Here is a 21,979-nt window from a genome sequence, read left to right on the forward strand (position 1 = left end):
ACTATATCGTGTGCCCTTTTAATATAATTGCGAACACCACATTATTCGCACATTATTGCATTGTTATTCAGCGGCCCCGACAGCAGCGCCCTTTTTTCTGTCTTGCACGTTGTTTGACCTGTTGTGCTGAAGATGGTAGACATCCATAAATACTAAAGGTCATGCCTCTGTGTGCATGTACAATCTGCTGTTTTCCCTTTGAGATGTCAGCCTGTGCTGTCCACTTAATATAAGCTCAGCGTAGAAGCGGAAATGCCAGGTATGCTTTCCAACTCCTGCTTATCGCCTCATCAAGCACTTTCTATAACAGCATTATTTCACGCTTTGATGTAATTTGAACGCGGCATGTACCTGGAGAATGTTAACTCCAGTTTCAGGCAACGAGTGAATGAATATTCATACACAGTCTCAGGCAGCTCGTTCCCAGATCATGTCCAGGTCTTTGCCTTATACATTTTGTCTCCTTTCACACTTGCTGTCATTGGTATTTATAGAATATATATATTATAAAAATATTATAAAGTATAATATATCTATATTTTATATTTGAAATTATATACATATGCACTATATTATATTAAATAAGATATATGTTACAGTGAAGTAGTGAGCCGAACTTCATTTCTTTATATTTTGTTAGATATGGTTCTGGAATGATTCTCTTCTTGGGATGTTTCTGCCTTTTGTTCTGTTGTCGTCAAAATGAATCAACACTGCTTCAATAATGTTGACGTCAGGCTCTGAGGAGCATTAGCAGTGTGTTGTAGACATAACTGCTGGAAAAATCAAGCTTTTGACAATCAGATGCTTTCCAAATCGTATTGCACGGTAGCTCAAAATCTGGTGGCACTGTTCTGCGTTCATAATTACATGAGTTTTGAGCAGGTTCCCACACCACTGACTGTCTCCCCAAACCACGACAGAGCCTCCAGCATGCTTTCACAGACGGGTGTGTAGACTCTTACTGTTGTACCTCTCTCCTGACCACCTTCATACATATTTAAAGGTTTGTGTGAAAATTTTTACATTTTGGATTCATTCATAACCTGTTACCACTGAGCTTCAGTCTAGTTCTTGTGTAATTTGGCATACCTCAGCCTTTTTTGTAGCTTTAACTGAAGAAATGGGAAAAAATTATGTGTTTTTGGCAACAGCTGCTAGTAACACAGTGCCTAAATATACAGTTCAAAGTGGGTTCTCGGCTACGTTTTCTGTTATGTGTAGACGCAACACTTCACTGGGTCAGTGTTGAGTGGCTCACAGTAAATAAATTAATAATAATAATAATAATTCCTCTCAAATGGACTGGACTGAAAATTTGAAAAAAACGTTTTTTGGTCTTTAATAATTGTTCAAAACCACTTGAAAAAATTACAAGAAATTCTGGTTGTTTGGATACTTCATACAGTCCCGATAAAAGTTTAAGACCATTTAAAAAATGGCAAAAATATCATATTTTGCATGGTTGGATCTTAACAATGTTCCAAGTAGACCTTCAACATGCAACAAGAAGAAATGGGAGTGAGACAAAACATTTTTTGAGCGTGCAATTTATTGAAAACAACGCTTAAATTGAAACAGTACCTGATGCCTTTGAAAGGTCAAATCTGTGCAAAAATGTGGATTCATTGTCATTATCTGTCAGGTGGTCACACTGTCATGACAATCTGATGGCAAAGGCAAAAAAAAATTCCTTTTTTGAACGTGGTCAGGTTGTTGAACTCCATAAGCAGGGTCTCTCACAGCGCGACATCACTGCTGAGGTGGGACGCAGTAAGACAGTCATTTGGAATATTTTAAATGATTCTGAGGGTTATGGAACAAAAAGTCAAGTGGAAGACCCAAAAGAATTTCACCAATTGGCTGTCCATCAAGACACTGGACGATCCTCGACCCAAATTGAGGCCGTTAGTGGTGCCAACTGCAGCCCCACAACCATCAGACGGCATCTGACACTCAAGGGCTTCAAAAACAAAAACGTCTTCAAAGGCCTCGTCTCCTTGAACGCCACAGAACTGACTGTTTGGACTTTAAGCACCAAACATGGGGCATTGAAAGGTGGAAGAAAGTTTTCTTCTCTGATGAGAAAAAACTTAACCTTAATGGTCCTGATGGTTCCCAACGTTACTGGCATGACAAGCAGATCCCACCTGAGATGTTCTCTACGCGCCACAGTGGAGGGGGCGCCATAATGATTTGGGGTGCTTTTTCCTTCGGTGGAACAATGGAGCGTCGTTAAACAGCTGCAGGCTATGTCCAGATGTTGCAGAGTGTCCATTATGACTGAGGGTCCTCGTCTGTGTGGCAACAACTGGGTTTTTCAACAGGACAGCGCTACAGTACACAATGCTCACAGGACAAAGGACCTCTTCCAGGAGAATAACAGCACTCTTTTGTTGTGTGGCTTCATTTTGGCTGTTTAACATCGCTCAGCTTGATCGAAAGTTGCAACAAAGCCGCTAAACTGGACCTTGCGCTGACATGTTGTGTCTGTTTTTACTCAGCAACTTCTTGTTAAAGGGAGGTAGATTAGACTGAGCAGGCAGTGCTTCACTGTCACTTGGCTTGTCTGTTGAGTACATCAGGGAGGAACTTACAGCAGGCTGCGCCCCAGCGCAGACGTTCCGTGTGACAGCCGTCAGATGGTGGCTTTGACTGGTGTGTATTTGACAGGTGATCTGATTTGACAGCAGCCATAAGAGAGTTTAGTTTGCTTGGTGCATTTCATTCAAACTGCCATCGCCATCAAGTAAAGACTCTATTCACCTGTTTGGGGGGCTGGTTATCGATTGGCGTCTCCCTTCCAATTCCACATTCTCTCTTCAAACACAGCTGACCCTGACAGCCAGTCACAGTCTGTCGCTGGCCGTCTGTCAGCTGCATCACTTTGTGTCACCTCAGATAACTAATTACAAGGGATACTCGTTTCTCCATAACCAGATTGTGGGCAGGAATGCTCTGCGTGACTGTCAAGCGTTAGGCCACAAATTTTGGCAGCATGTCTTTCCAAATCCTTCCGAATATACAGAAGAAAATTTAAGCTTTTCACCCACAGTGATATTTAGGATTTCCTTATTTATTTCTTCTCTGTTTCACAGCTGCTGTGTGGGATGTAGCATTGAAAGGCTATGTAGTTTCAATTTTGTCACACTCTGCATGCTCTGAAATCAAATGGACAGGCATACAGTAACACGCTCACTTGTTGCTGTCTTCTTGCAAAGGCCCGTGATGGACTTAAGAGAATTTAAGACTAAAGTTCGATCTGTTTTTCTGTGTAAATTTGATAATATACAGCTTTGATGACAAATATTTTAGATCATATTAGATCTTGACTGAATCTACAATATACTGATGCTGTTAAGCCCGGGGTCAGCAACCTTTAAGACCCAAAGAGCCATTTGGACCCGGTTTGCACGGAAAAGAAAACACTGGGAGCCGCAAATCCTTTTTGACATCTAAAATGAAGATAACACTACACACATTGTTTTTTACCTTTATGCTTTGTATAAACAACTATAGTGTGTTGCTTATGAAATCCATGAAAGGCTACAAAGTAAATGCAATTTTATTTATTTAATGAACACATTTTGAACTCTTAAAAAATTATAACAAAAAATAAAAACATCCAGTTGAAGGTCTCTCTTAAATGAATTAAAAAGCTGAACTTAAATTATCCATGTCGCAAACAAAAACTGATCCTTATATCGCCTTTGGGCTTTCGGAGCATGTAGAGCCTTGACCTGAATTTTAAAAATAATCGGAAAAAAGTGAATAATAAATATTTGCAAAATATCTGCATAAATATTTATTTTACCTGGTTAATGTGTATGGCGGGGCGTGGCCTGCAGTGCCGCTGCAGGAGAGGTGGTCGCACCTGAGCGTCATCTGCAATCAGGCTTCGCCGCCTTAAAGTCTGCGCTCTCTCTGCTGTTGTGTTATGTGTCGGGCTGTGTGCTGGAAAGCTAAAGCCAGCTGCATGTGTACAGCAACCGTGTGTGAAAAGTGGTTAATAAAGAGAAGCTGTAAAGCATGTTCATGCAAACGTTGTCGGGTCTGCCGTGGTATGTTTACAATGGGACTCCTGCTCCTAACCTCTGCACACAGCTTCTGCAGACCGGGGCTGTACGAAGTCACTTTCATCTTTACGCAGGACTGTAAGCTGCCGTCTGTGAGGTGTGAGCGGGTTTTTTTTATATTTGTATTTTATCATTATCTCTTTTATTGAGAAAGCAATTGAACATAACAGTGGTATGGCTTTTTACACTCTTTGCTTTCACATTTTTTAGATTATAATTGAAAAGAAAAAAGAGAAAAAAAGAGAAAAAAGATGAGAGAAAAGAATAAAAAGACTTGCGTTAGGAGGTAGCAAGGCAGGTAAGTTCACATAATACTCAGGGCTTTAACGTAAAAAAAAAAAGCATGGTTCATAAAAAAATCACACCTCACAGGCTTAACATGTCCATTTAGACCATATTCTGCAAAAGGTATTCCTCTGAAGTTTAAGAGAAAATGACAATTGTTCCATCGTATAGATCTCTTGTACAGAATGTATCCAATCTTCCATCGTTGGTGGTTCAGGCTTAAGCCCTCTCCTCGTAAGGGGCTTCTTACTTGCAGCCAGTAGGATATACAAGAGTCTTCTATCATTGGAATTCAGTTTATCCACTGGTACATTACACAAAAATATGGTCTCAAAGGTTAAAGGAAAAACAAATGAAAAAACATTTTGTAGATGTTCATGGATTAGAGACCAATACTGGCGAATAACTTTGCAATCCCAAAAGATATAGAAACCATCTCCCCCACATCTCCAACATTTGTCACCAGTTCCCCGATATGTTTGTTGAGCAGGTGTGATGAAAAATTTCCTGATGCTTTCTTCAGCAAAATTCACGCCAAACATTAGACTCAGTGGTAGCCCACTGTATCTTGCATGCGTGGCCCCAACACTCCTCTATAATTGACAAATTACCTTCTTTTTCCCACATTGCTTTAATATACATAGTGCGGTTAATACGGAAAAATAATACTCTTTGACAACTAGAGGGTTCATCGTTAGCAATCCTAAAAGCACACAAAACAAGCATTTTATCAACACAAGAAAAATCCTGAGAACCTTCCAGTTGCATTTTCAAACTAAATTGAATAAGCTTTTAATTAAGTATGGTACACTTTGTTAAAAAAATGCTGAATCCCAGTTGCCTCACCATTTGCTGTTGCAGAGCAAAATTTGACATAAGGGTTTTCTTTATATTAAGTTCTTTGAATAAATAAATAAATAAACCAATTAACAAATTTGCAAAAGTGATGAGAATTTAATTAATGGTGGCCTTGAGAGGTCAAACTGCAATTTAAGAAAATGCCACATGAGAAGAAAGAAAAGCTCTGCAAAAGCACACGAAACACAACAGAAGGTGAATAAAAAGTATTGGAAATTATAAAAATCTGCACCAAAAACACAATAGACTGAATGTTTTGGGTCCAAAACAGCTGCGAAAGTGACAAGCTAGCAATAAACGGCTAATAGCAAACATGTAGCTACAGTACTGTGTGACTCGTGCAATTAAAACATACATTACCTGCATCTTTTTCTGTCACAACACCAATGGATCGTTTCAGTGAATCCTTCTCATGTTGTAGTTTCTGTCACATTAACGTTGCCCCAGAAACACTCCTGTTGTGCTTTATTTCTGTTTTGTTAGCTTTTGCAGGTGTTTTCTTAAGTTGCAGTGCCCTTGACCTCTCAGGGCCACCGTAGATTTTGGTTTTTGGTTTGAATTGTTTTTTCTTTTTTCAATCCATTATTTACAGTGTTTTCTCTGTTTACTCTGTCACCATTTGCTGCCTCCCACCTCCCCAATCCCCTTTTTATTCTTTTATATTGATTTAAGATTTATCTCATAAGATAAACTGGGAGGATTTTTTAATAGAAATTTTCAACATTTCTAACTGTACAGAAATTTATCATGCAGTTATTGGCCACTAACTTAAGTGAATCTTACTAATATGTATTCCTCAACCTTAGTTTCATTATTGCTTTTCCTTAAAAATTCCCTAGAATGGTCCTTTACTGTTTCCCAATATGAATGCATTGCACAGTCCAACCTCTGGCTGCTGTACAGAGATGCTCCTTCCTTCTGCAGTTCATGCGCTGCTGTTCACACTTTGCTGCAGTCCCAACACACATCAATTTACAGCCAATGCATTCCTGATTAGGCATGGACACGGTAATTGTTTTCATTGCCTTGGATTGGAACAACATAGAATCGAATGTGCTCCATCGATCTTTTGTTGGGGGGCCAATTGGGTTTGTTACCAGTGTTGTAGATCTCTCTTGGCCCATGCATTACCCTTTTAGACTCTCTCTCTCTCACCACTTCTTTTTCTCCGATGTTCCACTGTCTGTCTCCACACCCCTTCACTCTTGTGTCTTTCCTGAACATTAATCCCCATCTTTCTCTTCCTTGCTGTCGTTCTTTCATTAGCCGCTTTCCTTGTCTTCTTCTCCTACCTGCACTACTTTCCAATTCTGCTCAACTTATCAGGTTTAAAGCTAAATTAGCACGATTACATATCAGTAACCAATATCACCAAGGTAGTATATCCCTGATAAACTTCTAAAATATGACAGGCTGATTGAATAGAGGCCATGAAAGAGCTTAAGGAATGATGATGCAAGAAACATTATGCCAAAAATGATGCTGTGCATCTTGTGGACATGGCCACCATCACGGCCAATAGAACTTGTGTTAAAATTCGTCTTCTCTGTTCTGGGGTTTTATATGTCAGGACATAACAAATATCTAGTTTTTTACAAGCTCTTAAAATAAAGCGAATAAAACCTGAAATGAACAACATATAACATGTTACACTGTTGGTATTGATTTAACAAAAACTAAGCCAGAATGCAGAAACAAGCATGAAAATCTAATAACAGCCCATAATTATATAGCTTAGATAGAACTTGACTGCATGCTGAGGTGGCAGTTCAGCCATTTGATTCATGTCACAGCAGCTCATGAGTGAATGAACATGGTGTAATACAAGTACTTTAAGAAGTACATTTTTCCAAACACTTACATTTACTTAGATTTACTTGAGTAGGGTTAGGGGTTGCCACTTTAGCATGCAGTCAAGTTCTATACTCTTGCTAAGGACCTACTAATTTTATTCAGGTGTTGCAACAGGGACACATGGAAAGGTTTCAGGATACCGGGCCTCGAGGACTGGAGTTTGAGACCCCTGGCTTAGACTTTCCAACGCCTTGATTCTTTTTTTTCTTTTGTTGTAGAATTGCTGCTGTGGGAGATAGTCGTAACTGGCCTGGTTCTTACACAGTGCTTTTCTATTCTACTCGACTACTCAAAGTGCTTTATACAGCATCCCTCATTCACCCATTGACGCCTATTGATACCAGCCTTTCTTCTACGTCCAATTGCTGTCTATCTAACATTCGTGCGCATCAGAGAGCAACTTGGGGTTCAGTATGTTGCCCAAGGGCACTTTGGCATACACACTGGAGCAGCCAGGGGATTGGACCAAGAGCCTTTCAGATAGTGTATAACCTGTATTTCCTGAGCCTTGGTGCCAAGAATCTTTCTTTGTATTCCAGAATGTTGATTCTTTAGTGGGAGAAACATTTTTGTCTCTCATTCAAGTCACTCCCTCAGTCTCCATATTGGAATTTCTTTACTTGGATGACCAACATACCATTGTACTGTATCACCCCAATCATGCCTGGGATCTTTGTCCTGTTTACAATGACCCAACTGTTAGAGTGAATTGTTAAATGTTGTCATTTTTATGCTTGCCAACTCTGATGAAAGAAATTCCACTGTCCTTCCCCCCCAAATTCTTGATCTGCTTCTTTTGATGTAAGCTTCCTGCGTTTACGACCCTTTGGTCAGCAGGAGGTCTGACACACACACACACACACACACACACACACACACACACTTAAATACAGAAGTTCACACATATACATACAATGCCTTGTCTTAGAACCATGTGGGAGTGGCTTTGTTCTGAAGTGGTTTGTGTGAACTGTGTCTCAATAAAAAGGGCAGCAAGGGAGGTCGTCGTCGAGGTCATTTTCGTGGTGGACACAGGCCTCCCTTGTGCAAGTGATTGATCGATCGACTGTCTTGTTTTCTTCATGATGAATAAGTCTCTAGAATTAGCGGGGCTTGTGGAAACACAGACCCAGCACCAACTTTGGCCAGGCTTTAGAAGTCGGAAAGATGGCCTCGCATGACACTAGAATACTTACTTACGCTGCCTGTCATTCTACTTTTAAGTACCCGTACAAGTCAGCCAGCAGACTGAGAGCAAAGTGCTCTATTGGGGTGATACAGTACAATAGTATGTAAGATAAGATGGGGGCTAATTATTTAAGACCTTATATATGAGGAGAATGATTTTAAATTTGATTCTGGATTTCACAGGGAGCCAATGAAGAGAAGCCAATATCGGGGAAATATGTAATTTCTTTCTAGTATCTGTCAGTACACTCTAGAGCATTTAGGATGAATTGAAGGCTTTTAAAGGAAATTTTTAGGACATTATTTGAAAGGTAACATCCTCTAGTTTCTGAATATTTAACATCTAAACCAAAACCCAACAGCTAACAAAAACTGACTCTGCTGCCACAGATACCACGTAATTCTGTAGGAAAATGCGTTCTGACAGTTGTTTCTGTTACGGCCGAGAGGGCCAGGCTGTGGGTGTGGACTCAAATGCAGACACAGAGGGGAGGCAAAACGGGCATGAACACAGTGCTTTATTTACAGTACCTAGTTAAATTACAAAACAGGAAACTATGAATGCTATGAACTGTGGAAGCTATGAGCTGAGAACTGTGAGGCCAAACTATGAACATGAAACTCTGAGTGCTATGACTAGGTGCAAGATTTCATAGACGGATCCTGGGAATGGAAAAAGGGGCAGCGGCTTGGGTGGAGGTACACAGTCACTATAATGAGAAGAGACAGGCAGTCAGTAGCGGTCTAGTGAATCGTAGCCAAAGGATTAGACTGTGGTGTTTTGGGCTTACGCGTTGCAGGTGAAAGTGTCATGTGAGGAGGGGGTGTCCAAGGGGGTCCGGGTGAGGAGTGTCCAGAGAGGGTCCAGAATATACTTGGAGCAAGGGACCTGGCAGGGAGGCAGGCAGGTGGAGTCTTATGATGATAAGGAAGCAACCAGATGACAGAACCAGTGTCCAGGCGGAGATGAGTGTAGTTCAGCTTGTGAAGCGTGACGGCCAGGTGGGTCCTATGACAAAGAAAACACGGTGAGGAGAAATGCAATTGTTAAGAGGCTCTCACAAGGGCTTGGCGGCGTAGCACTAACGTGAGTTAGCAGTAGATCTGGCAGAGGTCTGTTGTGAGCGCTGGTCTTATATGCTGGTGACTTGATTGGAATCAGGTGTGAAAGCTGATTGGAGTCTCTGCCTGAAGGTGGAACCCAGCAGAGTGGAAAAACCCCGCACTCACCTGGACCAGGACAGTTTCTCTCCAATTAAGTTCAGTGATTGTAAGATACATTCCTAAAACATATCTCAATATAATACATATTGAGCTGCACCACAAACCTTATTCTCTTAAGTTGGGATTAATTCCTTTCTTTTGCTGATTCACTGCTTCACTTTGTGAAACACAACATTTAGCAACTGATCCTGCCAGCAGGAATGTACATTACATCAGCCTGTGCATATATGCAGGCTAGTAAGTCATTAAAGCATCAAACACTTCATGTTGTCACGGTCTCGCTGGCAGACCGTGGGGATGTGGGGAAAGGAGGACCCAAAATGCAGGACTCTACAGTGCAACAGTGTTTATTTACAGTGGTGACAATCCGAACAACAATAAATCCCCCCGTGCGATCCCAACTCCCGTTCCGTGTCTTCTCCTTTATCCCGTGCTCCGTGCTCTGTCTCCGTTCCCTGTGTACTCTCCGTGTGCTGCCTCCTGGTCGCCACAATTCCTCCTGAGGAAACACGCATACCAAAGGCAGCCGTGAGTACAAAACCTAACAGTAGACTTGCACTAACCTTGCACAATACACTTAAGACTGACGGGAAGTCACTCAACGATCCAGCGTCGAGGAGCTCTCAGCCACACTGTTTTGAAGCTCCTCTGACGAGGCTTGATCGGCGCCAGGTGTGTGTGGATTCCTGGGTGGGACCGGTCAGCTGGCAGGGCCACACCCACCAGGCCTAAAAGTGCCTGCCACGACCGCACCCTCACATACACAAGCACACACCCCTAAACACCTGACAGTACACCAACACGGAAAAAACAGGACAGCAGACACAACCATAATAACAACAACCACAATAATGATAATAATAATAATAATAACTACAATAGTAGTCCACACTGCTCACGGACCCCGAATCCCTGGAACTGGGTCCGTGACACATGTAGTGTCGTAGCAGTCAAAATTGCCTCAGGATCCATAGATGAAATCATACTCTCCACTGAAATCAAATGTAATAGAATTGTTGAGGTCATGTTAGTAGGGTGAGTCAAAATGCCAACTTCTTGGTTCTGCTGTGGAAGTCACAGAATGTACTCGATGGCCCATATAATGAGGATATGATTAACTAAAAGTCATCCTGACAAACTTGCAGTAGAAAAGGTTTGCAGACTATAGCTGCATTAAAAGGAGATTACTCATCTTAGGGCCAGTTGCTCTCATTGATGATCCAATCTAGTATTTTTAATAAGGATCAATATTGGATTGTTATACAGAATCGTGAAAGGTCTAGTCTCTATGGATGTAATTACCATCTACAGTCTAGCAATGTTATAATTTTGATCAAATACCCTGCTTGAACAAATCAAATATTATATTTTATATCAATATTATATATATATTTCTCTTTTCTCTTTGTTCTCCTCAACAGGCAGAGTACAGAGGCAGTCCTAAGAACGGCACAGAGTCAGCCGTGGACCTGCTGGGTCTGGGTAAGCCATAAACAGCCTTCTTACAGCTCACAGGATAATAAACCTTAGGCTATATGCTGACTTGTCAAACTGTATTTAAATGTCTGCCTAATGCTTCTGACATGTTTGTTAAACTACTTAAGTTGGAAGATGTTATAATATTTTTTGATTGATATAGCAATGATTGGAGGTTAAGTAATGTCTGACGTTATCAGAGGGAGGTTTCATGCCGTCAGGCTTTATTTGGATCATGCAGAGAGGACTTTCATTACATTTTGATGACTTGGTATACCATCTGGCTGTTAATGCATCAGTGACTTCAGCCATGTAAGCCTACAGGTAAAACCATCGAACAGTCTACACACTGATGTACCCGATGCAGATATCAAGCATGTAAGACAAAGTAAAATGAAGCAGGTTTTACTGGATATTTTGTGATGTGAGTGGTAACCACAGGAAATGGATATCCTCGACTGAGTCATCAGCTGAATACAGGGGTTAAAATTCTCGAGCGTTCTGGTGTTTTAGATCATTATAGGACAATATATGACTACCGTATTTCCCGGACTACAAAGCGCACCCGAATATTAGCCGCACAAGCTAAAATCAGGGGAAAATCCTGTTTTGTACATACATTAGCCGCACCTGACTAAAGGCCGCAGGTGTTTCAATGTTGACTTATCATATGTAAGAGAATATGCACAAAGGGAATTGTCAGGAAAGAGATGGCTGTTTGGAGACACACCCCTTTTATTAATATTTTGAAAAACAAGTTATGGGTACATATTTGCATAACCTTTTAGGTATATGTACAAGTAGCGGTAATTACAAGTAGGAAACATGTGCTGTGCTTCATAAATGAGTAACAAATGTAGTACATAACAATAACCTACAGCACACCAGAAAAATAGATTCAGACTACCTTTTAGGCTCAGGTGCAGTGACACGGCTTTAACAAGAAGAAAAGTCAGTCATTCACCACCATCTTCCTGCCCACTAAAACCACCAAAGTCCTCTTCTCCAGTGTTGGATACGAACAGGCTCAGGGTGGCTTCGTCATCCACTCTCCGCTTCTTTCCTTCGTTGTCACTTTCAAAACCAAAGAAATCCTCGTTGTCAGTGTCAGAGTCGAACACCCTCAGAAGGGCCGTGGCGGTGTCCTCCTCTCCATCATGCAGCATTCAGCCCTTCGAAATCCGTTGGTGATCGTGGATGTTTTCACACTTTTCCACGCTGTCAGATTCCACCGGTGGAGTTGAGCATAACTTGCTTTTCGCATTGTTTTTCGCGCTACTTGTACGGCACTATGTTGTCTGGCGGATGGACACGTGACCAACACACCACTCTTGAACCCCGATACTGTGTGTCTGATCACATGCCCTTCCGCCAGGCAACGTAGTGCCGTACAACAGCGGAACAAACAAAACAAATCGTCTTACGATATGACAAAAATCATGGATAATCCATAGAAAAGCCGCACCTGACTAAAAGCCGCAGGGTTCAAAGCTTGTGCAAAAAGTAGCGGCTTATAGCCCGACAATTACGGTATGTGTAATTATGCCTGTGGTAAATATTCTTGCTTGTCTTTTTTAACTCTCCCATAGAAAACATCTGCTCGTACATGTGTGAATGTAGCCTGGAACCACATTTCATTTGGAAAAAAAAAGATTTTTGAAAAAAGTGTATGTTGTGGTGTAAAAAAGTTTGCAGTAATTTGAAAAATGCACTGAAGCAGGGATCTTGTCTTTGTTTTCACATCATCATCGTGATCTAATGGGCTAGTTAGTCGATTGTTTCACATCAGTAGACTCATTACATTGCATATTGCTGTTAAGAAACCACACGCGTCAAAGACAAGCATCAAAGAGTAAAGCTTCTTTGAAGCTTTGAAAGTTGTGTTTGACTTGAAATCCGGCAGCCTAATTGTATCAGACTGAGGAACCAGCGAGTGATGCATTTTCTGTGGACGGTCCTTTCATGTAATGTAAATGCGAGGATTTACATTTGGCAACGATCGCATTGTGTTTCTGAAATGGGTCATGATTTCTGGGATGGCCATGATTCATTGTGCTTGTGTTACCAGTTTAGCATCTTATACAGAAAAAATAGTAATAATAATAATGGATTGCATTTATATAGTGCTTTTCGGGACCCCTCAAAGCGCTTTACAATACCACTATTCATTCACTCTCACATTCATACACTGGTGAAGGCAAGCTACAGTTGTAGCCACAGCTGGCCTGGGGCAGACTGACAATACATCGAAGAAGTGGGGACATCTTGCCCTTAGTGGTGCAGCATCCCTTCCCCTTTTACATGCAGATTCATAACCATGGAAGAGAGAGATGGCAGAAGGATCAGCAGATACAACATTACAATATTTGATGTCTGAGTCCCACATAAGTTTTGTTGCTTGGTGTCTAACTAATCTTAAAGCCCTCGCATGTCCTTCAAGATTTCTCTCATTCTTAGTCACGCAATGAAGACTCTTCAAAATCACGCCAAACACAGAGATGTCTAAAGTTTTGGACATGAACAGAAATCTCGCTGAACTCCAGAAGTGGATAAATTATTGAAAAAAAATCAATTTACTACGACACAAAGGCCACACGCGCATGATTAAACTTGTTCAAATAAGTGATGTGTTGGCTCAGCTGGGATTATATCATGAGAAAATGTATCCTACAGAAAAATAAATATTTGTCTCATCTTTCCTGCATTCTGCTTCACTTTCTCTTTCTTTTATGTAAATAGAGACATTTCCACTATCTGCTGATGCAAAAAAGATACAAATTGAAGCATAAACATTTAGCAAGAGACAGAAAACTGATTCTGAAAATCCTCTACATGTCTCTTCCATTGGTGTTTTGTTTGTTGTCTAATCACAAGCAGTTTCAATTCATGTCCAAAATATATAATTTGTCCCTGCTTTAAGCCCTGATATTGGCAAAGAACAAACACGTATCGACTCTAAAGCGCTCGGGGTCTGACCAACAATCGGTCTGACTTTAATGCCTACTGTGGGCAGCAATCTACTAACACATGTGGTGTAGTATAAAACCAACAGAGAAAATAATAAATTCACAAATGATACAAGTGTTAACAAAAAAGCCAGTTATGATTTAACAAGTAAAACAAGTAAATGTTAAAAATAGTAGATACTATATAGCTACTATATTTACACATGTTTTAAAGACCAGGGAAGTTGTGATATTCCAGTAATGTTTAGCAACTGGGACGGTTTTATATAAAGCACTCAACAACAACATGTAAAAGCCACAAAGCTATAGTTTGAATTTAGAAGGGGGGATAATCTAGACACATTTTTGGACTGTTACATTTTAGGCCATAACATTAAAAAATGTTCAAGGGCATTAAAGGCTTCACAGCCACAGAAGAATAAGGATGTGAAGTCCTGGCTGAAAAAAGTAAACTACAAGAAGAACACTCAGGAGCTCCTAATGGAAGCAAATAACCACTTTCCAGACTAGAAGTGAACATCAGAGATGCACTGAAATGTACAAGTGGACTCACAGCGTATCCAAAAAGTATTCACAGCGCTTCAGTTGTTCCACAGACGTCTTCCAAAATGGATTAGATTTATTTTTCACAATACCCAATAGTGAAAAAGTTCAGAAGTGTTTGCATGAAATTCTTACAAATTTGTTAAAACAAAGAAAAAAATATGATGTAGCGTGTACATAAGTGTTCACGGCTTATAATATGCTGTTAGCCTGGTTAGTATAGTGGTATCAGTACCACAGTACAGTGGAAGTAATTCATTGCAAGTAAAACTTCTGTGTTGTTGGTATTTTGTGACACAGTCTTTACAGATCCTTCGCTTTGAGATCTGTCTCAGAGAAATTGTGGTTGTGTCCCTGTTTTTAGTTCAGCAACTGTCTGCTTGTGTTTCTTTGCTTTGCTTTGTGTCTCTGCTGGTGGTTTGGTGGTGACGTCCTTGGGCTCTAGACTTTAGGCAGTCATTGACTACAAAAGAGCTTCATCCGTATATTACAAAGAGTCCTTATATTTAAAATTATATTTCGGTCCATTTATGGTTTAGCCTCTGAAAATGGGGAAGTATGTATAACAGTGGATGTAATTCCTAATGCTTTCATTAAAGCCCTTGAAACTCAGCACTCATGTCAGACTTTCAAGGGCTGATATGACTCCGCTGTGGCGGTGAAAAGGCTGGAGTGCCCACTCTGGGTGAGGGATGAGTTGCTGCCCCAAGTGGAGGAGTTTGAGTGTCTCTGGGTCTTGTTCACAAGTGAGGGGAGAGTGGACCATGAGATCGAGTGATGGATTGGGTGGTCAGAAACTCTGGGTAGTGACAGACAGAATGAGGTCACAGAGACAAGCGGTTGAAATGAGTTTATAGATGGGGTGAGGAGCTCGGTCATTTGAGAGGGGCTCGGAGTAGAGCCGCAGGTCCTCCACATCGAAAGGAGCCAGTTGAGGTGGTTCAGGCACTTGACTAGGATGCCTCCTTGATGTCTCCTAGGTATTCCTAGCATGTCCTACTGGGAGGATGCCCTAGGGCTGACCCAGGACTCAATAGAGAGATTATATCTGTCAGCTGGCTTGGGAACATTTCTGTGTCCTCCCGGATGAGCTGCAGGAGGTGACTGGGGTAAGGAAAGTCTGGGTTTCTTAGCTTGGACTGTTGTCTCCGTGACCCAAATCCCAAAGTGTCAAAAATGGGTGGATGGATGAATGGATGTGGGGATAACATTTCATAAATTGTGGTATTCTCAAAAAACTGAAGTATAGTTGTCAGGTTAAGTTCAGTAGTTCACTGCATTGGGTTTTTGGACCAGTTTCTGGAGGATTACAAGATAATTCTGGGAGGTCATGAAATGATTAAGAAAAGTGAGAGTGCATCCAGGCTAATTTCTTTCATTATTTTTTTTGTGACGTCAAAGAGTTGTAAAAATGTTGTGAAAAATGGGGAAAGTTTTTAAAGTAATTTAATATTTTAAAATATTTCTATAAAAGTAGCAGTTTGAGTAATAGGATGAGGATCAGTGAAATCAGCTAGTGACCAACAGTTGAACAGGAAAAGGAACAAAACCACCACATGATTGGGATCAGATCTTCAAAAAACTTTACAATATAAGGCGCCTTGAGCCTCCTTGTTGTTTTTTGGTGCACTATAAATAAAATTACATTGAATATATAAACCTAAAATATTGTTCAAAGTCTATTTTTAAAGCAAGTATGAGCTATAGCTATTATAAAAAGTCCAATATTCCCTTCTCAGAAACTCACATTTTACTTATTTAATTGAGTCCGTTTACCCACCTTTACTGCTATCTGCTTTACTGTGTTGGGTCCTGCAGTTTTTTTGATTGATACTATTTCTTGACCCAAATGCTCTATGCCAAAGCCTGTGGGTAAAACTGCCAGGCAAAATCCAGACAACTGACTTGTTTCTGCCTTTACGGATTCCACATCTATTACGGCTATATATTAGAACATGGGATTTGGTGCCCTTTAATTCACTCCAGTTGCCCCGTCCAGCTTCCACTGGGCAAATCACCCAGGAACTAATATAAAACGCCTCCAAATCTCCTGACCTATATCAGAACTTCTTATATCTGATATAATTTGCCATCAGATCATGTGCTCAAATGCACCACATTCTCTCTGGAATTTTTTACTATCAGTCTTACAAATACTCAGACTTGCAGCTTCAAGGTGGTCGAGAGGTATTGTGTATATCCAGCATGAAAGCATTTTAATGACGTGTGCTTTGCTGACAAACACAACAGCACAATGGCCAGAAAGATTGAATGCATCGAGGATATGACATTCAAAAAAGGTCACAAGCTGGATTCAAACCTGTGACATTTTGGGTAGACAGTGGCCCATTAACCGCCAGACTTTTTTGCTCCATGCTTGTTGACCTTAATCCTGAACAGCAACAAGGCAGAAGAAGCAGCCCGGGTCGCTTTAGGGTTTTCACCATAAATTTGTAATGTGCAATCACCCTGTGTTTCCCCGATCTCGGACCATATTATGTCGAACCGAGGTGAGGGTAAGCTGCACTGCCAGAAAGAGAGTCGGTGAAAATGGCATTGATCAGAAAATTTCCCGACGGCAGTGTGGAAACGTGAGAGTAGTCACCCTGCTATAAATAACTAATGGTGCACACCTTACAGCCATGTAGAGTGGATGAGATTTCACACATAATCAATAAGTCAAACATGTGGCTGTGTGCCTTCAGCATCCCCCCGCCTCTTGTGTTTATCCTTCCCTCTATGTCTCTGGTTACATTACTCTGCAACCTTCAAAGAACCTCCTTTGGTTTATGTGTCTGTTTTCGTCAGTTCAGTTTGATTCTGTTTGGTATATAAACTGTGTTAGAGATCAGATGAGTGTCCTTTTTCTTCTTTATTTTTATTTAGTGTGTGTTGTATACATTAAGAAAATGTTACCTAATTCATTTTATCAACTACTGTCTGAAGACTGTAAGGCAACTCAAAATGAGGCATTCCCTGACCTTCTCAAGTGTCTAACAGCTAGTGGAGTGAAAAAAGTCATGGCATATTTTCTGCAAAACTTCAAAGGACGTGATCCTCACGCTCAAGTGCGTCTCGCCTCAGTGCCTCTTTTCTACTTCCAGCATCAAAAATGAGCAGCACTGGCGAACACTGCCTTAGAAATGGAGTCCACTAATCACTAACATCAACAAAGGACAACAAAACTCCACGTAAAAACAACGAAACAAACAAATATGGCATGAGATAAAATTTGTTAGTGAATGGCTTTAGTGGTTTTTACATATTCAGTAATATTGGAGTGTACTCTGAACTCAGCTGAAGGAGGAATGGTGAGACAGAGTAGTTCAGACAGCAGTGCCATGTGGAGCTGATACGAAGCTTTCAGTGTTTGGATGCTTTTTGCCTTGCTGGGTAGTCTTTGGCAACGTGCACAGCTTTTTGTTTTCGGTTCTGTGTGTGCATCATACGGGCAAATTAAAAACTGCTAGCAGATTATTCACCTTTGTGCTGATTGAACCCACAGGTAGCAGGATTGTGCAACAGGTGTCAAGCAAGTTAGTAATAATTATTTTGTAATATCTAATAATATCTATATGTTATACCTAAGTAAATCCATTTGGCCAAACAGGACCTTTGCCTGGAAATGGACAACAACACTTAATATCTAATGTTAGCTATTTTATCCAAACTCCTGAGGCTGGTAACTGAGCTGACCATTACTTTATCAGCTAACATGACAATTTGTCGCTGGTAGCTAAGCTACACCCAGCTGACTAACGTTGTCTTGTTTGCTAACGTTATCACTTAATCATCCAAGTGATCCTTGATATAAGTATAGTATGCATAATGCAAAATTACTAGTGCTGTCAGCGTTAATCTCGTTAAAATGAGGTTAATGCCATAACCGCATTAACGCAGCAAATCTCCGTTAGCACTGTAAGGGCACTAAACAAAGAAGTATAACTAACCTTTGCATAGTGATAGCTAACATGTTGGCAATTACCCAGCTGTAACCATCTATATCTGACATACATATCTTGTTTTGTCTTATTGTTGAGCAGCTGAATAATGGCTGCAATTTTTTGTTCATCGCTTTCATTTGTGGAAACACTTTGAAACCTATCAGCCAATTGTGTTACCACCAGATGTTTGTTTTTTTGGGGGGGGGGGAATTCATGAAGATGCTGCTCTTCTGGCCTTTTTACTATCACAGTACTAGGAGTGGATAGATCAGAGTGAAAGATCAGAGCACAATGTCCAGATTGGTTGGAGTTGACAGAAAGATTATTCTGACTTAGATATCTACCCTTTTCTACCGTGCTCAGCAGAAAAACCTTCTAACACTCAAAAATATATTCAGCCTTAAGGTGGATCGGTTGCACCAGCAGAAGACCACAATGGGTTCCACTCCTGTGAACCATGAAAATATATCTGAGGCTGTGATGGGCTTAGGGTAACTGGAAAAATATAGTCTGGTCTGATGAATTTCCATTTTCGCTGAGGTTGCAGATGGTAGACTCAGCGTGTGCAATCAGCAGCATGAATGCAGAGAGCCTGCCGTGCATCAACGCTCTGGTCTGGAGGTGGTCATTTAGTGGTGTGAGGAATGTTTCTTCCATCTTCCCTTAATCCCAGTCATTGTGGTTTGGCGAGATGATTGCTCTGAGTATTGTATCTTTTTATGCCTACGGTATCTTGTCTTCCATTGGCAGCATAACATGATATTGTACTGTGAATGGACCTGTGGGGTAGAGCATGACATTCAGAGCTTTGTGATCATGGAAGAGAATCTCAATGGAAAGCTTCCGACATTTAACGAAATTGATAAAAACAAAGGGCCGAGGCTGTTTGACAGATTAGTATGTAGAATTACATTACACGCCATCAGCTCAAAAGTCTGACTGGGCTGCTGGGGCAACACCACAGGACCCTGCAAGAAGGAGGGGCCAGTGAAAATCACTGTCAAACCTCGTCATGTAATGGGTGCTCATGTTCACAGCATGAAGTGGACAAGGTGTAAAAGTTCCACTGTGTATTTAATTCGTGATTCTATATACATTTTCTTAGATGAAGTTCAGCTCAGCAGATATTTTCTTTGTGATTTTAAATTTAACTGACTAAAAGAGCCTTCAACACTTTTGCCTTAAAAACTTTAGGTGCATTCTGGGAAATTTGCACTTCCTGACCTTGCTGACCTGACCTCCCTGTCATGTGTGCAAAGTGCCTGCATACTTGTTGATGCTCACAGTGCAGCAGTTAGTTTTTTGGTGAGTTTGAGAGTGCAGGCATTTTACATTATGTTTAGCAAGCAAAGCAAAAGAGTACTTAAAGGAGAGAGGATAACAGGATGAAGACTGGATTTGAGATGACGATCTGATGAGTGAGGGGTTTGTTTTTGTGAAGGATTGAAACATTGATGCCACTTTAATGTTGAAAATCTGCATTCATGCTGTAATATGTGTGAGTGATAAATGTAGAAGCTGGTACTCTTGAAACAATTGCTGAGTGAGAATTTCTATAAATGAGTGTGGTTGTTATACAGTCACCCATCCAGTCAGTCTCTGAGGACCTGTGGTTAATGGGCTTCTCTCATTTGTTTGGTGCTTTGCAACATTACAAGTGTCTTTATGTTACTTTAGCGAAGCTAAATCTGTTTTATGCTTGGGGTAGCTTGGTTGAATAAGATAGTATGAGTAATATTATATAATACCATGATGGTGTTATAGCATATGCTTATGCTAGATAGATTTGTCCATTCCCCCAACCTCAGACTGCGGTTATTGTCCATGGTGCTGAAAGCAGCATGATCATCTTTTTGACAGTCGAAAAACAAAAGTAAAAATTTGTGGAACCAGGATTTATTGCAGTGGTGTGTAAGCCATGCAACCCCAAACCAACCAACTTGGGTTTTTTTCTTTTCTTTTTTTCACACAACAGTGGAATTATTAAATTCATTTTCATTTAATCCAATTTTAATTTATTTATTTTTTCACTATTCTCAGCTCTGTATGGAGTCAGTAAGATGGGAGCGCTCTAGGCTCATAGGTGTGGCTTGTTTATATTATAGTAGTAGCAGTCCAAGATGTTAAATATGTAGTTGGAAATGTGGGTCTATTTAATGACATCCCCTACTTTTGGCACAGTAGAAAATAAAATGAACGTTTAGAGCCATCTGAGGTGCTTAAGCTCACATGGATTGCTTGTGCAAGCACTGCACTGAAAATGGGTGAAAACCTTAAACTTAGACTATTGAATGCTTACTTCTCAAGAGCATTTCTAAAAAGGACAAGGATGACATGGAACATGGAACATGGAAAAAAATTGAGGTGTGGCTCAAGACTTTTGCACATTACATAAATGTGACTGGGGGAAAATAGGAACCCAGAGATAGTGGTGCACTGGTTACTCTGAGTCCTTTGACTGCAGCACATCCTTACTTTGCACATTGATAAATATTCTTTGGAGAAGTTGCTTCACAACACCAGCATCAGCAGGTAATAAATATTTTCTCTTCAGCCTTTGACATCAGTGGAGACATGGGAGGAGGTGGTTTCTCACTCTTCCTTTATCTTCTAACAAACACATTGCAACTGCAGTTGCTCCTACCATGTCCGTTTTCCACTCTTGGCTCTCTGTAATGACTCTTCGTAACAGCAGCTAATGGCTGTGGTCACCAGCCGGGCTCGTGCTCTCTTTTCTGGACTCCCAGAGTCACTTAAAGGGGAAGTGGGGAAAACTTAATTTCATGCCCTAGTTGGGACTTGTGTTTTGAGGAAGAAAGTGGGTTGAATTTGCATATCTCTGCCTTCATGGCTGCATTAAGATGTTGGTGAATAACTAACAATTGCAAAGAAGTAAAGTCATCTGGTCTTTTGACCAATGGGGTAAAACCATCAGAGCGTTTTGTCATAAATATGTCTCATCAGGTTATTGCATTAAAAGTAAATTCGAAGCTTAATCAAGTCAGATATTTTACCACATGTGGTGCTGACCTTAATGTGACAGCTCTCCCGTGCTGAATGAGACTGTGTGTGAGAGAGAGTGAGAGCAAAGGGGTCCCGAGTGATTATGAAACACACCCCCTGCCTAAACTATTGGTCTGTTTCCATGGTGAAGTTGAGAGTGCTCTCAAGAAGCGGCTCCATCCCATAATAAGGGATGGCGGGCGCAGTGCCTGACATGGCAGTGATGATGAGCCCTATTCTCCCTGCAGCTCATTTCCATGGCAATGGCTGAATGAAATTTTGGTAATGGAGGGGTGGGCTCAGACTGGTAGGAGGGTCACATCTTTATTTTTCTCCCTTCTGCCTCAGTGTCTGACTTGTATCTGTCACTCTCATCAGACCATAAAGCAGTTATCATAATTATGATCGATGTTATTCTTTATGCAAATTCATCTTTCTTTTTTCTTTTTTTAAAGTAAGTTGGAAGTGATTTAACAGTGAAAGCCAAAGCCAGGCTCATGAATGACACGCAAGGATCGTAAAATGTATAAAGGGCAAAATCGCTAGCTTAAATATTGGGACG

At 40.8% G+C, this 21,979-nt stretch overlaps 1 protein-coding gene across 4 annotated transcripts in view; it reads left to right on the forward strand.

Moving 5' to 3' along the window:
• LOC146656081 (stromal membrane-associated protein 1-like) overlaps positions 1-21,979 on the forward strand; it is a 159,122-nt gene that overhangs the window by 92,261 nt on the left and 44,882 nt on the right. For all 4 annotated transcript variants that reach the window (XM_085428971.1, XM_085428974.1, XM_085428976.1 and 1 more), the window contains one exon: positions 10,907-10,967. In XM_085428971.1, coding sequence (XP_085285097.1) covers positions 10,907-10,967 — 61 coding nt within the window. The remainder of the gene's footprint in view (positions 1-10,906; positions 10,968-21,979) is intronic.

This window comes from Rhamphochromis longiceps, linkage group LG13 (genome assembly GCF_057381845.1).
Source record: "Rhamphochromis longiceps isolate RC_006_pf linkage group LG13, R_longiceps_female_GT1.1, whole genome shotgun sequence".
In the NCBI taxonomy this organism is placed as follows: domain Eukaryota; kingdom Metazoa; phylum Chordata; class Actinopteri; order Cichliformes; family Cichlidae; genus Rhamphochromis; species Rhamphochromis longiceps.